The sequence below is a fragment of the Monosiga brevicollis genome, genomic scaffold (genome assembly GCF_000002865.3).
Source record: "Monosiga brevicollis MX1 MONBRscaffold_33 genomic scaffold, whole genome shotgun sequence".
NCBI lineage: Eukaryota > Choanoflagellata > Craspedida > Salpingoecidae > Monosiga > Monosiga brevicollis.
This window is the reverse complement of record NW_001865070.1, coordinates 186,638-198,558: the sequence shown is the minus strand read 5'-3', so window position 1 is coordinate 198,558 and position 11,921 is coordinate 186,638. Positions and strand designations below refer to the sequence as shown.

Here is an 11,921-nt window from a genome sequence, read left to right as displayed (position 1 = left end):
TTTTTTTATTTTTTTTTTTGCTGTTCTGTGTCGCTGATTTGACGACATTTTTTTGTTTCTTCAGCTTCAGTTTTCAACAATAGTTGTGCCTTTCCTTGGTCTGATCCCATGTCCCTCTGATGTGTTTTTGGTGGCCGTGGGTGTGCACATCAGTCACGGCCTGTCGGGACAGGAAAGAAAGGCGAGAATCCCACAAGCAAGTCATAATTATTTCATCTAAATTTTTTTCCGTCATGTTTCACGTGAAACTCGTTCGGCTCGGCACACAAGGGCTGCGCTCAGCAGACCAATGAGACCTCAGTCAATGGAAGCAGGAGAAAACCACAATCGTGCGTTTTGGCCGCTGTCAACGTTACAAGAGTTTACAGGCAGCAATCAGACTGGGAAGACGAGCTCGCGTGGAAGGTGGGGCATGAATGCAGTTTGTAGCTGCTTGACGTGCCCTGCTGGCCCAGTCGGCGTGGTCCACCACTCGAGAGGTAACTTCCTAGGGTCATGTGATGGGGTCGCACGCTCTCATCAGACACACACAGTTGACATAAAGCAGAGAGATTATAGAGGGAGGGGGGGGGGACACAAACGATGGGACGTGCCTGCATCAGCAGGCAGAATGCCCGCGTATCAAAAGCTTGTGCACGCGCTTGCTGCTCAGGCTGAAGCGCAAAAGTTCGCCAGGCGGCACCAAAATCACCAAGTCGTACATCGCCTAAAACAAAAGGCCAGGAGGCACAAGACCAATCATAATCAGTGCTTTGTAAAGAGATGAGTCAAGAGGAAGCAGAGGAGCGGTCGACGTACCAGTCACCGAGTTGTACATGACGTTGTGTGCATAAAAGTCACCGTGAATGATCTAAGTGGTACAACAGTAAGAATGGAGTGGCAACGTCACAAGAGATTGATAATTTGTGAGCTATCGACATGTTCTAGAAGCAAAACAATCCCAATGGCGGGAATGAGAAAGACACACCCCGTTCTCGTGCAAGTGGTGGAGAGCCTGGCCCACAGTAGTCAGTAAGGATGCGGCGCGCGAGGCGACAAACGTTTGGCCTTCTGAATAAATGCATCGCACGGTGTTCCAGGCGTCGGGGGGATGAGCCAACGGTTGGAAACCATCAAGCATCTCCATGACGAGGCCTATAGAAAGAACGCATGGAACATTGGTGGTGGGTGGTATTTGAAGATGAGCATGTTGTCTCAAGACTGGCACGTCATCAAAGGTCGGGGCCACACGGGACCAGAGCTATATACCATGTTCTGGGCCGCCATGAACGATCCCATGAATATGAATCAGACCCGGGTGATGAACGGAAGCTGCTAGCCCCATCTCATCCTATCAGATATCATCGAGCGTCAAAAACAGCCCAAGCCCAGACAAGGAGTCAAGGCGAGGAGGATGAGCAGGGTGTGGTCGATGTGAGGTCAAGTCTTTGATATCCTACCAGAAAACTGCCGTCAGTAGAGGTCTTCTTGAACAGCTTGACAGCAACTCGTGAGCCGTTCCATAGACTTTCAAAGACGCGGCCCGATGATCCCTCGCCGAGCAGGGTTCCGAAAGAAAGTTCCTCTAGGTCAATGGCCGAGGCAAGCTGCTGGCGATGTCGATAGCGGCCAAGGATGGGATTGCTGGCCAGACCCACCCAGGTAAGGGCAGGCGCCTCCCAAAAAGAGGTGGGCACCTCAGTGATCTTGTTCATGGCCAAACGCACGAGCTCGAGCTTTGTTTGAACGCCAAAATCCGGGGGTAGCGTCGTTAGTTGATTGTTAGTCAACATTAGCTTTCGCAAATGAAGGTAGTTGAGGCCGGTTGGCAACGACGCAAGTTGATTGTCTGTCAAGATGAGCTGTGTCAAGCTCGTAGGAAGGCGAGATGGATCCAGGACCGAGACGGCATTATGGCGAAGTGAAAGCACGTGCAATTGAGGCAGACCATGGACGTCGGGCACGTCGGCAAACTGGTTATTGCTCAGAAACAGGATTTCCAAGCTGCGCGCATTTGCAGACGGAGAAGTGGAGAGCAGGAGTGAGGGTTGAGCCTGTGGGCATCGGGAGGGGCAGGCAGATACCCGACTCGGCGGGGATACAGAATTGCACGCCTGATGTTGTTACGGTACTATGTCGAACAGGCAGGAAGGCGTGGTCCACCCGAACGAGCGGCTGACCTTTCAAAGTTGGGCAGTTCAGTGGGTATGGCCCGGAGACGATTCTCTCCCAGGTCTAGGAGTCGGATTTGCTTTGCGTCTGGTGTCTTTTCAGCCGAAGTCCACTCTTCAAGGGCAAAAGCATAGTTGCAGTGTGCCAAGTTCAAACTATAGTGGTTTGTAGCGTCACTGAGGCCAGCGCAGGTGGGCCCGCTTCCAAAGTCGTTGGGTAAGACGATGCGGGTCGCCGTGGAGTCTCCGTCATGATGACTGGCCCAAATGATGATGCCGGTGATGGCGGCGAAGGAAATGGCAATCCACCAAACGCGCGCCCCCGTGTGCCGGCCATCGTAGTTGAGGAGTGGGCGCGTGGGGCGCCAACCATCGCTGCCATGGGTGAGCATAAAGCCGCGCGTCGGCAATGTCGGCTGCACTTTACCCCGCGCCCCAAGGCTGTAGCGCGCCATGGCGCGCGCGCGCGCACTGTCAAGCACAAATGGCCCCCCAGCCCAGCCAGGCCGCTTGAGCAAGGGCCCAGCAGCGATGATCCAGCTGCTATCAAGCTTGCTACCCTTGGTACCCTTCTTGATGATCGGCCCGCCAATACTTTCTGAGTACCAGCACCGCAAACTGACTGCGGTCGTTTCAACCGTACAATACAAAGAGTGGCGGGGGGGGTCCTCGCACTTGGCATCGACCTAACAAGAGCCGCTCTTGCCCAACACCCTCACCGCCACACCGCCAGAGCGAGAGAGCAGAAGAGCAGAAGAGCAGAAGAGCAGAAGAGCAGAAGAGCAGAAGAGCAGAAGAGCAGGCGGCACCCGTCGAAGTGTTTGAGCTCCTCAAAGTCGCTCTCAAAGAAAGAAAACGTGTGTGTGTGTGTGTGTGTGTGTGTGTGTGTGTGTTGTGTGTGTGTGTGTGTGTGTGTGTGTGTGTGTGTGTGTGTGTGTGTGTGTGTGTGTGTGTGTGTGTGTGTGTGTGTGTGTGTGTGTGTGTGTGTGTGTGTGTGTGTGTGTGTGTGTGTGTGTGTGTGTGTGTGTGTGTGTGTGTGTGTGTGTAACTTTTATTTTTCAGCTTTTTTTTGCGGGTTTTGCTGGTTTGTGTCGAGATCGGAGGAGGAGGGGGTGGTGGGATGTGGGGTGATGTTGGTGGAGGTGAGCTGCGCGCGCGCAGCTTATCAGGTGCTGCTGACGCATGCGCTTACATCACGTGAGTTTGAGTTTGATGGGGCGGTGGTGGTGTGGGTGGACGGGCATCTGCATGCTGGGAAGTGAACAAACGTGTCGGCACCGCCTCACCGGTCTGTTGTGATGATGATGGCCGCCAGCGCACGAGGAGATTGCTGGCTTGGTTCTTGGAGAGATTGAAGAGCTTGGCGGGCGTCGTAGCGCTCGCGCCACCGCTCGGATCACCGATCTATTTGTGGGCATTCGCCATCAAGGCACTTCAGACCGCGTTGAAATTGCCCCGCAGACCCAGGATGAGGCTCGCCGATGGGTGTGTGCGCTCATCTCCCGCCAGCAGCAACCCTTGTGGTTTGCATGACCCATCTGCCACGTGCTTCTTTGGTGTCCTGAACACTTTCTTGCCCATCCCCATCCATAGGCTGAGACCTTGAGTCGAGAGCGAGGCTCCTCTGTGACCGTCATTGGCTGGTATCACTCACACCCAAAGCTGACCGTCTGGCCGTCCGACGTCGGTGTGTTGCCTGCAGCTTTCCAAACTCGTGCTCAGCGACTGGCTTGGGTCCGGGTCGGTGGTGTACGGTTCTTTTTCCTCCTCCTCCCCTCCTCCTCCCCCTCCTCACATTCTGGTGTGACTTTTGGCCTGGGTCTCAGACCTGCGCACGCAACGCAGCTACCAGCAGCTATCATCCCATTGGTTTGGTCTCATCGTGTCCTGTAATCACGAGGTTTGTGATATGATGGGTACTGCACGGTCCGTGAGTGCCTGACTCCAGGCCCACGCATACGCGTTGGTGGATTGCGTGGCCCCGCAGACTGCGCAAGTCGAAGTGACCTGTTTTCAGACTGATCCCGGCGAGTTGAGGTGAGTATTCTGGCTATTGAAGCTCTCAACCCGCTTCACAAAGGCTCAACCTCAAACGGGCACAAACTTTCTCGTAGACGCCGTGAAGTGCCATTTCGGATTGCTCCTTTGGTGGAATCTGATGACCATCCACGTGGCTCTTTGAGCGTGGGTCTCGTGCAACTTTCCCAGACTTTGCTCAAGGTTTGCTTTTCCTCACGACGTGAGACCGTCCCTCGTGCTCAAACATGGTCTTGCCTTTTTTTTGCCTGTCTTCGTCGGTGCCTCAATCCCAATGCCTGTCAACTTGCTCAGGAAGAACTTCACCGTCATGCTGTCCAAGGGTAAGCGTGGGGACAGACTGATGTTGTGCAAGTGAAGTATCTTCTACCACGACTTTATGGATAATGGGCGCTTTTTCGTGTAGAGGTGATAATGTCATTGACAAGGTTTACAACAGTGCGCTGCTCACGCGAGCCCTTTTGGATCTCCACGAAGCCGTTTTGCAGCCTGTCTGCGAGAGGCAAGTCCACGGGCATTTCGGAACAAAACTATTCCTCCCACCTTGCGTGTTCACGAGGCTGTTTGCGTTCGCCCTTGTTCTTGTCGTGTCCAGTCCTAGAACTTCACCGCTCATCATCGTTGCACGGGGTGCAGACTTGCACCAGTAGCCCCAAGATCTGCATCGCAGGAGGCATTTGATATGACGATGCAACCGTCGCCCCTACCTGCCACACCCGTCGACTTGGACACAACGACGGATGGAACACAAGACCAGCCCCAGACCAGTTTTGTGCAGCGCCTGCGACGGGCAGCGTCGAATACCCACGCGCACAAGCCGCAGCAGCAATTGCCAGAGTATCACCCTTATCAGCATCGCGCCACTGTGGCCGCCCCTGCCACGCTTGAATATGGGGACTTTAGCCAAGTGCTACTCGAAGACGAGCCCTCGCAAACCGCGGCGTCCTCCGAGGCCAAGCCAAAGGCTAAAGGGTCCATGGTCCAGGCAGCATCGTCACCCCGTGACCAGCCCCAAACGGGCCTTGGCTCATTAGCCTCTGGCTCAAACACCAAAAAGGGGTTTCCAGAGTGGGAATCCATTGAACCTGGCCAGCAAATCCCAGACACCCCTGCTACGCAAGAGGACGACGACGACGACATCTCGGGCAGCGTTGCCGCCTCACGTCACCAACCTAAGACAGGTCCCGTGTCACACCCCGCCACGATGGAAGAAAGCGACGACGAGCTAGCGCCTCTGCACAAAGATGCCAATATTTCGGGGCGCGCACCGAACCACTCAGAACATGATGACCTGGACTCTCTTGCTGACCTCTAAGACGAATAACCGAACTTATTGACCTCGTTCCCAATCTCTGTTTCTCGACGCACTTGAGCTTGCCGATAACCCCAAAAAAACACATTCCTCACCTGACTTGCCAAACACCAAAGGCCCCAGACACTGACCTAGTCGATGCAGCCCATCAGAATTGGAGCCAGAACGACCGAGATGAAGCCGAGACATACACATACACAAACCAAAGCGTTACAAAAAGAAGAAGAAGAAAAAAAAAAAAAAAGCCCTGATACTCAAAACGACAACTTGGAGCCATTTCTCTCTCTCTCTCTCTCTCTCTCTCTCTCTCTCGTTCACGCAGTTCGCCTCCCGGCTCGCGAGGTTGACGGAAACTCGCACGGGTTTGGAGCTTTGGGGGGGGCACGTTAACGTCGTTGGAATTGGACGTTGACACGGGCTTGAAGTTCTGGTCAACGGCTTTGGACTCTCGCTACCTCAACTCAAGCGGTGCTCCACCGCTTGGCATCATCTGCAACAGTGGCCACCGGCGGTCATGGCCATGCTTGATCAGCGGCGGCACCAGCTGCATAGCTGGCTCTACAGCAAACCTGACGTCGAAGGTCAGCGCGCCTTGAAATAATCCTTTACAATTGCGCGTGACAACCGCCCTGAGCTACTCTCTCCCTTGCTTGTGGTCACCACGTGCAGCGACGCGATATGATTCTCTTGCAGCCAACTCTGCTGACCTCCGATGCTCTGCACATGCCTCTTGGCTTAGCCATTTTTTTGCCCCCTGCAACCAACTCCGTCTACGGCGAGAACATTGCCACCCGCATCGATGACATTCATCGTCTCCGTGATGCCCAGCAGCGCTGGCTGGTTCTACGCCGGTATGGGTATATCAATTTTTCTCTGATCCTTGCCGTGTCACGCGCCCTGCTCACTGCAGCCCTGCCTTGCTCCCTGCCTGCCTCCTCCCTTGCCATTCAATGCGCAATCTCTCCCAGCTTCTCGGCACCATACCGCCGACTCCTTCGTATGTGGTTGCATTTGATTTTTTGCTGGTAATTTGTGACCTAGCTGACCTGGCCGCTGCCCTGACCTCGATATAGTTTGGCCGTGGTTTGTGTACTTGGAGATGCGCACAGCACTTCAGCCCTTGGGGTGGCAAGGCCTGCTTACCCTTGATTTCTGGAAGCGGGCGCCTGTCTTGATGCGCACAGCATGGCGTGAAGCTCTCAGCAGCATTGAACACTACCTCACCCAAATGCGCCGAGAGGAGAATCTGCTCTTACGAGAGCTCGGAGCCTTGCTGCGATGGGAACTCGAGGTCTTTGGCCGCCTGCCCTCCTCACCTGTAGAGCGTGGTTCAAATAGCAGCTTGGCTGCCTTTGACGCTGCAACGGAGAGCTGGGCGACCGAAGCTGAGCAATCGCTGCACGCCAAGCTTCAGCAACTGGATGCGCGCAAGAGCCGCGCCTCACCGACGGGCCTTGAACGTGCCGTGGCACTACCATTTCGCCTCTTGCGTGCTTGGCCGGTCTATGCTGCCGGTTTTGGCCTAGGGTTGCTTGGTTTGAGTATCTGGAAAGGTTTGAACCTCACAGACTATGCCAAGGAACGGCTGGTCGACGTGTACACGCTCGTCTATAACTTTACCAAGCAACGCTTGTACCAGGTTTGAATCTGCATACTGGCCTGCCCCACCATCAACTGGGCAGACCCGCGCTTGCGCTCACGTCACGGATGTGCGTTGCATCCATCCTCTCTCTGAGCCAGCCTCTTCTTGAGATGTACCAAAGCATTCGTTATGACCAGGTTGGTCATCGACGGCTCTTATCTCGACCCACGCCTGTTGCAGCGCGCTCAGACCGGGGCCGGTTCTCATCGAATGCACATGTCTGCGGAAAAACGGACACATTTCTTGGACACAGGGGCATTTGGCTTTGCAGCTGGGGCGTTCGTCCCAGGCCGAGCTTGATTCACTCCAGGTCTGCTGGGCCCGCCCAGCCCGTTGTGATCATGCGTCCTGCTCTTGTGCACCATTATGCTGATTCCCGATCTCGGCGTGCGTGCGTTTGCAGCGCATGGTGCGCGATTTTGCCGTGGACTTTCATCGTCTCGAAGTGGACGTCTCGTCTTTGCAGCAACAGGTAGATTGTAAACTTGGCGCGTGTCTGTATGCCTGTCTGCCTATCTGTCTCAACCCCCCGGTGGCCCTGATGCAGGTGCGCGAAGGCGACCTGACCATTGTCATGCAGGACTTTGAGGAAGGCATCCGCAAGCCTTTGAGCCATGTCGTGGATGGCAGCCTGCTTCGCACCATCTTGATCCAGGTTTGATCTCTGCCTGTAGCACACGGCGACCAAACAAGACTGCATCGTCCTCATCCGCGTTGTGTTTCGATAGATCCAAAAGGCCAAGGTGGATATTCAACAGGCCCTGTCTGGCATGGACAAGCTCATGCGCAGCAATGAATTGACATTCCAACTGATTGCCCTCCTACCAGCCGTGGGTGTGGCTTGGGCGTCGATCAACGGCCTCCGCCAGTGAGTGAAGCCGCTGCAACGGCACCTGTCCCCCCCCCCCTGAGTCCTCCGAGTCTCGCTTGCAACCGGCTCATTGGCTGATGTTTAGCCTGGTTCAGGGACGCTTTGCTCGGAGTTTTCGCGCCGAGCAACGAGGCGTGCAGACGGCACTGACCGATGTTGAGCGCGCTGTTCTGGCTGTGGGCGTTGCGGGTGGTGTGGACACGAACCGGCGCACCGGCGAGCTCGTCGTGGCCTGTTGGAATTTTAGTCGCCAAGTACGTAGGCCCCAGGGCCCTCTCATTGCGCAGCTCTGGTGGGTTGCTTTTGACTCAACTTTCTTTGTCCGTGTTAGGTTCAGAATCACTCGCGGCTAGACGCGGATGTCCACGAGGAAATGCTGGACGACGTGGCTGCCATTTTGTCTGTTGAGCAGCAAGCACTTTCCAACGAAGCCAGCGTTGATCAACTTACAGACCGGCGCCTCCGCATCGTCTCCATCCTGCGCATCAACCTCATGTCTGAGACACAGTCATCCCTCCTCAGCCTCTTCTAAACCTTCCCCTCCCTCAAGGCCAACCAGCACCAAGGGCCAGACCCTCCCATATGAGTGAGCCAACGAAGAAACGAGTGAATCAATTGTCTGACAATTCCTCTCTTGTCAAAGTTGTAAAGCACGCGGTCACACACACACACACACACACACACACACACACACACGAACGTTCTGTCTTTTTTTTTTTTTTTTTTTTTTTTTTTTTTTCGGCGCAACGGGAGCAGCAGCAGCAGCAAGCAAACAGCTGGAATTATCGGGCATTGGCAGAGGGAAGGCAGGACGAGTGAGAGTGGTGGGCGTTGGATATTGCGGTCAGGTTTGAACAGTAGCATGGCAGAGGGGACGGGCCCACGCGTGGTGGTGCCGGGTGATCGGTTTCCCTTGCCGGACTCGGGCAAGGTGGTGCTGGGTCCCGGTTTGACAACCCAACAGAGCTCGCACGGCAGCGAGGGCGTCGTCACACATGGCGGCATTCTTCGGCAAAAGGGTGAGGCCACCTTTTGGGTAGACATTGCCACACACAACGTAAGTCTTCGCCGTGCCGATGGCTTGCAAGTGCCGACTTGTGCGGCGACCAGCTTGTCGACTCTGATCTCTTTGATCCCCCGCGCAGCCTCAGACAGCCGAGGGTGACCAAGTTCTTGGCATCATCATTGGCAATGCCGGCGAAGGTTTTCTAGTGGACATCGGAGGTGCCAGCAATGCCTTGTAGGTGCCATCACCCGCTGCCGTTTTACACTACCTGTTTTACCAGAATCCCTTCCCTGTTTTTGCCGCCACTGCCACCTCTCCTCGTGCACACAGCCTCGGGCACCCACAACCTCTCGTCAGCTTTGCGCCACAGAGTGAACAAAGATGGTGCTCAAATGATCAAAATGCTTTGGGTCCATCATGATTGACAGGTTGCCGGGCCTAGCATTCGAGGGCGCGACGCGCCGCAATCGCCCCCGACTTAATGTACGTGTCGATCCTGGACCTTCAGACTTTTTATCAGGCTCTGAGAATGATGCCTTGGCTGCACTTTTGCCCTCGCCTCATCACGCGCTTCCTGCCTTGGATGCTTCTCGCAGCCGGGGGACCTAGTGCTGGCGCGGTTGAAGGTGGCGAATCGTGATATGGACCCCGAGCTGACCTGTGTGACATCAGGTGGTAAAAGTGCCGGCATGGGCCATTTGGAAGGCGGCCTGCTTCGCGAAATCTCGCTTGGTCTCTGCCGCAGGTGCGTGTTGTTGCCCCACCGCGATTGCTTGCCCATCTCAAATAGCCCTCCGCTTCTTTGCGGCAATGTGTTTGAAAACCATCTGGATGCATCTGCTCATTCGCGCATGATGAACTCAGGTTACGAGGCAAGAACTGCCGGGTACTGACGGAGCTCGGCTCACGCAAGAAGTTTGAGTTGTGTGTGGGCATGAACGGGCGCATGTGGTTAAAGACAGAAGCCCCCATGGACGCCGTGCTGTTGGCCAATGCCATTGAGGCCTCCGAACTCATGTCTGACAAGCAGGTCACCAAGCTTGTGAACCGCATTAGCTCTGGCTGGTCCTAATCGGCATAACATTGAGTCCTCCCAATGTGTGAGTAGCCATCCCAGCAAGGCCTGGTTTTGGTGATGGTGGATGCAAGACTGGCGTTGAAGGTGGTTGATAATGATGATGAAAGATGGCGGTGGTGGCGACGGCGGTGGATTCTGCTTTTGAATGTTGAATGTTTGGAGGCACATTGTGCAAGTGTCACGATCGTACCGCTTGTCTCGCTTGGGCCCGCCGAGCAGGCGCGCTGAAAAAAATAGAAAAGATCTGAGGATACGCTCAATTTGGATGATATATGCATAGAAAACAAGAGGGGCGGGTAGAGGTAGCCACGACGCTTGAGAGCGTCTAGCCACTGAGGTAGTCAAAAAACAGCAGGCACAGGGAGAGAATGATGAAAAAAAGGAGAACGCCCTGGCGAAAGTCGCGATTGTAGCGAATGGCCTCAGTCAGCTCCTCGTTGCCCCGATCGACGTTGTGGAGAGTCGTTTCCGCATCCTGCTGGATCTGCTCAATTGTGACATCCTGCTCCTGCAGCTTGCCCATCAAGCGCGACTGCATGCTTGCCAGCTCATACAGGGTATCCTGTGCTTGGTCCACCTCACGGGCCATGTCGTGCAGCTCGGTGCGAAATTGACGCACCTGCTGCGCCAAGGCCTGACTCATGGCCGGAGAAGGGGTCATATCCGATGCCCCATCACTCGAACTAGCAGGGGTGGGGTCCTCACGGCCGACATTGGTAGCCATCGGGCCATCGCGAGGGTGCACCCCGCTGGCTTTCAAACTCTTGTTGGTAAGCTCTGGTTTGGCAGTGTCTGTGTTGGCCTTTTTTAGCCTGAGGTGCAAGGTGGGACGCGTGGACGACGAGTCCAGCGGCCGTGGCAACAGCGTGGGGGTAGCAAGCCGGACGCCGTCCAACACAGCTTGAACGCGGCGGCGATGGTTTTGAATGTCTTGACACCAGCGTGCCAAAGCTGCACAACGGTCAACTAAATGAGCGTGTGCGGTGCCGAGGTGCTGGTACCAATCATTTGGTAAGCTTGTGACCTGTTGGTCCAGCTGCCGCCGCAAGTCAGCCAAGGCCTGCTCCAACTGTACAAGGCTGGCTTTGGTGTCGCTCACCACTGTGAGTGTATCCTGACGCTCGAAGCGTTCTGGTCCGACCAGCAGCGCACCCGTGCCACGTAGCCGGCCATCGTGTGTACCCAGGTCCCGAGCGCAGCCCTCCAATGCAGCGCGCAGGGACTGCAGTGCGCGAAACAAGGCCGCCCCCATGCGCGCAGCAAGTGCAGAGCGGCCGGCCTCGAGCTGAGCCTCCCCTGAGGCCAAGAGATCCGACGCAGACGTGATGGTGGTTGATTGTTCAGTCGCACTCTTATCCGAGGTAGGTGCTGCACTGCTCAGTGTTGTTACTCGCTTACGCAACCCCGTTGCGCCCTCGGCATCCTTCCGTGCGCCCTTCTCGGCCGCCTCGGCCTCGCCCACACCCCCGGCCACCCGCCGAAAGTCGTCCAGGCGATTCATGATGATGATGATGATGTTGACGCTCTCTCACACATCAATCAAAATAAATGAAAGAAAATGAAAAAAAAAAAAAACGAGAAAAACGAAAAAAAAAAAAAAGAGAGAGAGAGAGAGAGAGAGAGAAAAGAGAGAGACACACACACAAACACACAACTAAGAAACACACGTGTGGCTGCTCTCTGATTAGTTTCTTGTTCCATGTGGCTCATGCCTGCCCTCAGCTTCCGTTGAGCAGATCCGGCGAGTACTCTGTGAAGTGATTGACCGTGAGTGATCAGATGAGGCCTATTGGCCCCGTCCAACGGTACAGCGCATTCCTTCAGG

General features: G+C 55.3%; 5 protein-coding genes across 5 annotated transcripts; 3 read left to right on the top strand and 2 right to left on the bottom strand.

Annotated features, from left to right (window-relative positions):
• Window positions 1-362: 362 nt before the first annotated feature.
• On the bottom strand, window positions 363-1,772 carry MONBRDRAFT_34283 (uncharacterized protein; the record flags this gene model as incomplete). The annotated part of the gene is made up of 5 exons (XM_001749718.1): window positions 363-706; window positions 799-850; window positions 968-1,134; window positions 1,249-1,330; window positions 1,440-1,772. 5 exons carry the CDS (start codon window positions 1,770-1,772, stop codon window positions 363-365), a joined length of 978 nt encoding a protein of 325 aa, XP_001749770.1.
• A 3,103-nt stretch (window positions 1,773-4,875) lies between these two features.
• Window positions 4,876-5,502, top strand: MONBRDRAFT_11925 (uncharacterized protein; the record flags this gene model as incomplete). Its single annotated transcript, XM_001749769.1, has 1 exon — window positions 4,876-5,502. One exon carries the CDS (start codon window positions 4,876-4,878, stop codon window positions 5,500-5,502), a length of 627 nt encoding a protein of 208 aa, XP_001749821.1.
• A 675-nt stretch (window positions 5,503-6,177) lies between these two features.
• MONBRDRAFT_34281 (uncharacterized protein) lies at window positions 6,178-8,641 on the top strand (the record flags this gene model as incomplete). Its single annotated transcript, XM_001749768.1, has 7 exons — window positions 6,178-6,350; window positions 6,706-7,138; window positions 7,545-7,613; window positions 7,689-7,796; window positions 7,870-8,009; window positions 8,098-8,266; window positions 8,344-8,641. The coding sequence occupies 7 exons, from the start codon at window positions 6,178-6,180 to the stop codon at window positions 8,542-8,544; spliced, it is 1,293 nt and encodes a 430-aa protein (XP_001749820.1). The 3' UTR covers window positions 8,545-8,641.
• A 95-nt stretch (window positions 8,642-8,736) lies between these two features.
• MONBRDRAFT_38871 (uncharacterized protein) lies at window positions 8,737-10,346 on the top strand. Its single transcript, XM_001749767.1, has 5 exons — window positions 8,737-9,069; window positions 9,158-9,252; window positions 9,447-9,501; window positions 9,615-9,763; window positions 9,883-10,346. The coding sequence occupies exons 1-5, from the start codon at window positions 8,875-8,877 to the stop codon at window positions 10,088-10,090; spliced, it is 702 nt and encodes a 233-aa protein (XP_001749819.1). The 5' UTR covers window positions 8,737-8,874; the 3' UTR covers window positions 10,091-10,346.
• A 75-nt stretch (window positions 10,347-10,421) lies between these two features.
• On the bottom strand, window positions 10,422-11,348 carry MONBRDRAFT_29296 (uncharacterized protein; the record flags this gene model as incomplete). The annotated part of the gene is made up of 2 exons (XM_001749717.1): window positions 10,422-10,908; window positions 11,098-11,348. The coding sequence occupies 2 exons, from the start codon at window positions 11,346-11,348 to the stop codon at window positions 10,422-10,424; spliced, it is 738 nt and encodes a 245-aa protein (XP_001749769.1).
• Between the last annotated feature and the right edge of the window lie 573 nt (window positions 11,349-11,921).

Coding starts and splice junctions, on each gene's coding strand:
- MONBRDRAFT_38871 (XM_001749767.1), top strand. CDS start 8,875: ATGGCAGAGGGGACGGGCCCACGCGTGGTGGTGCCGGGTGATCGGTTT. Junction 9,070..9,157: donor TAGACATTGCCACACACAAC/GTAAGTCTTCGC, acceptor TCCCCCGCGCAG/CCTCAGACAGCCGAGGGTGA. Junction 9,764..9,882: donor TCGCTTGGTCTCTGCCGCAG/GTGCGTGTTGTT, acceptor TGATGAACTCAG/GTTACGAGGCAAGAACTGCC.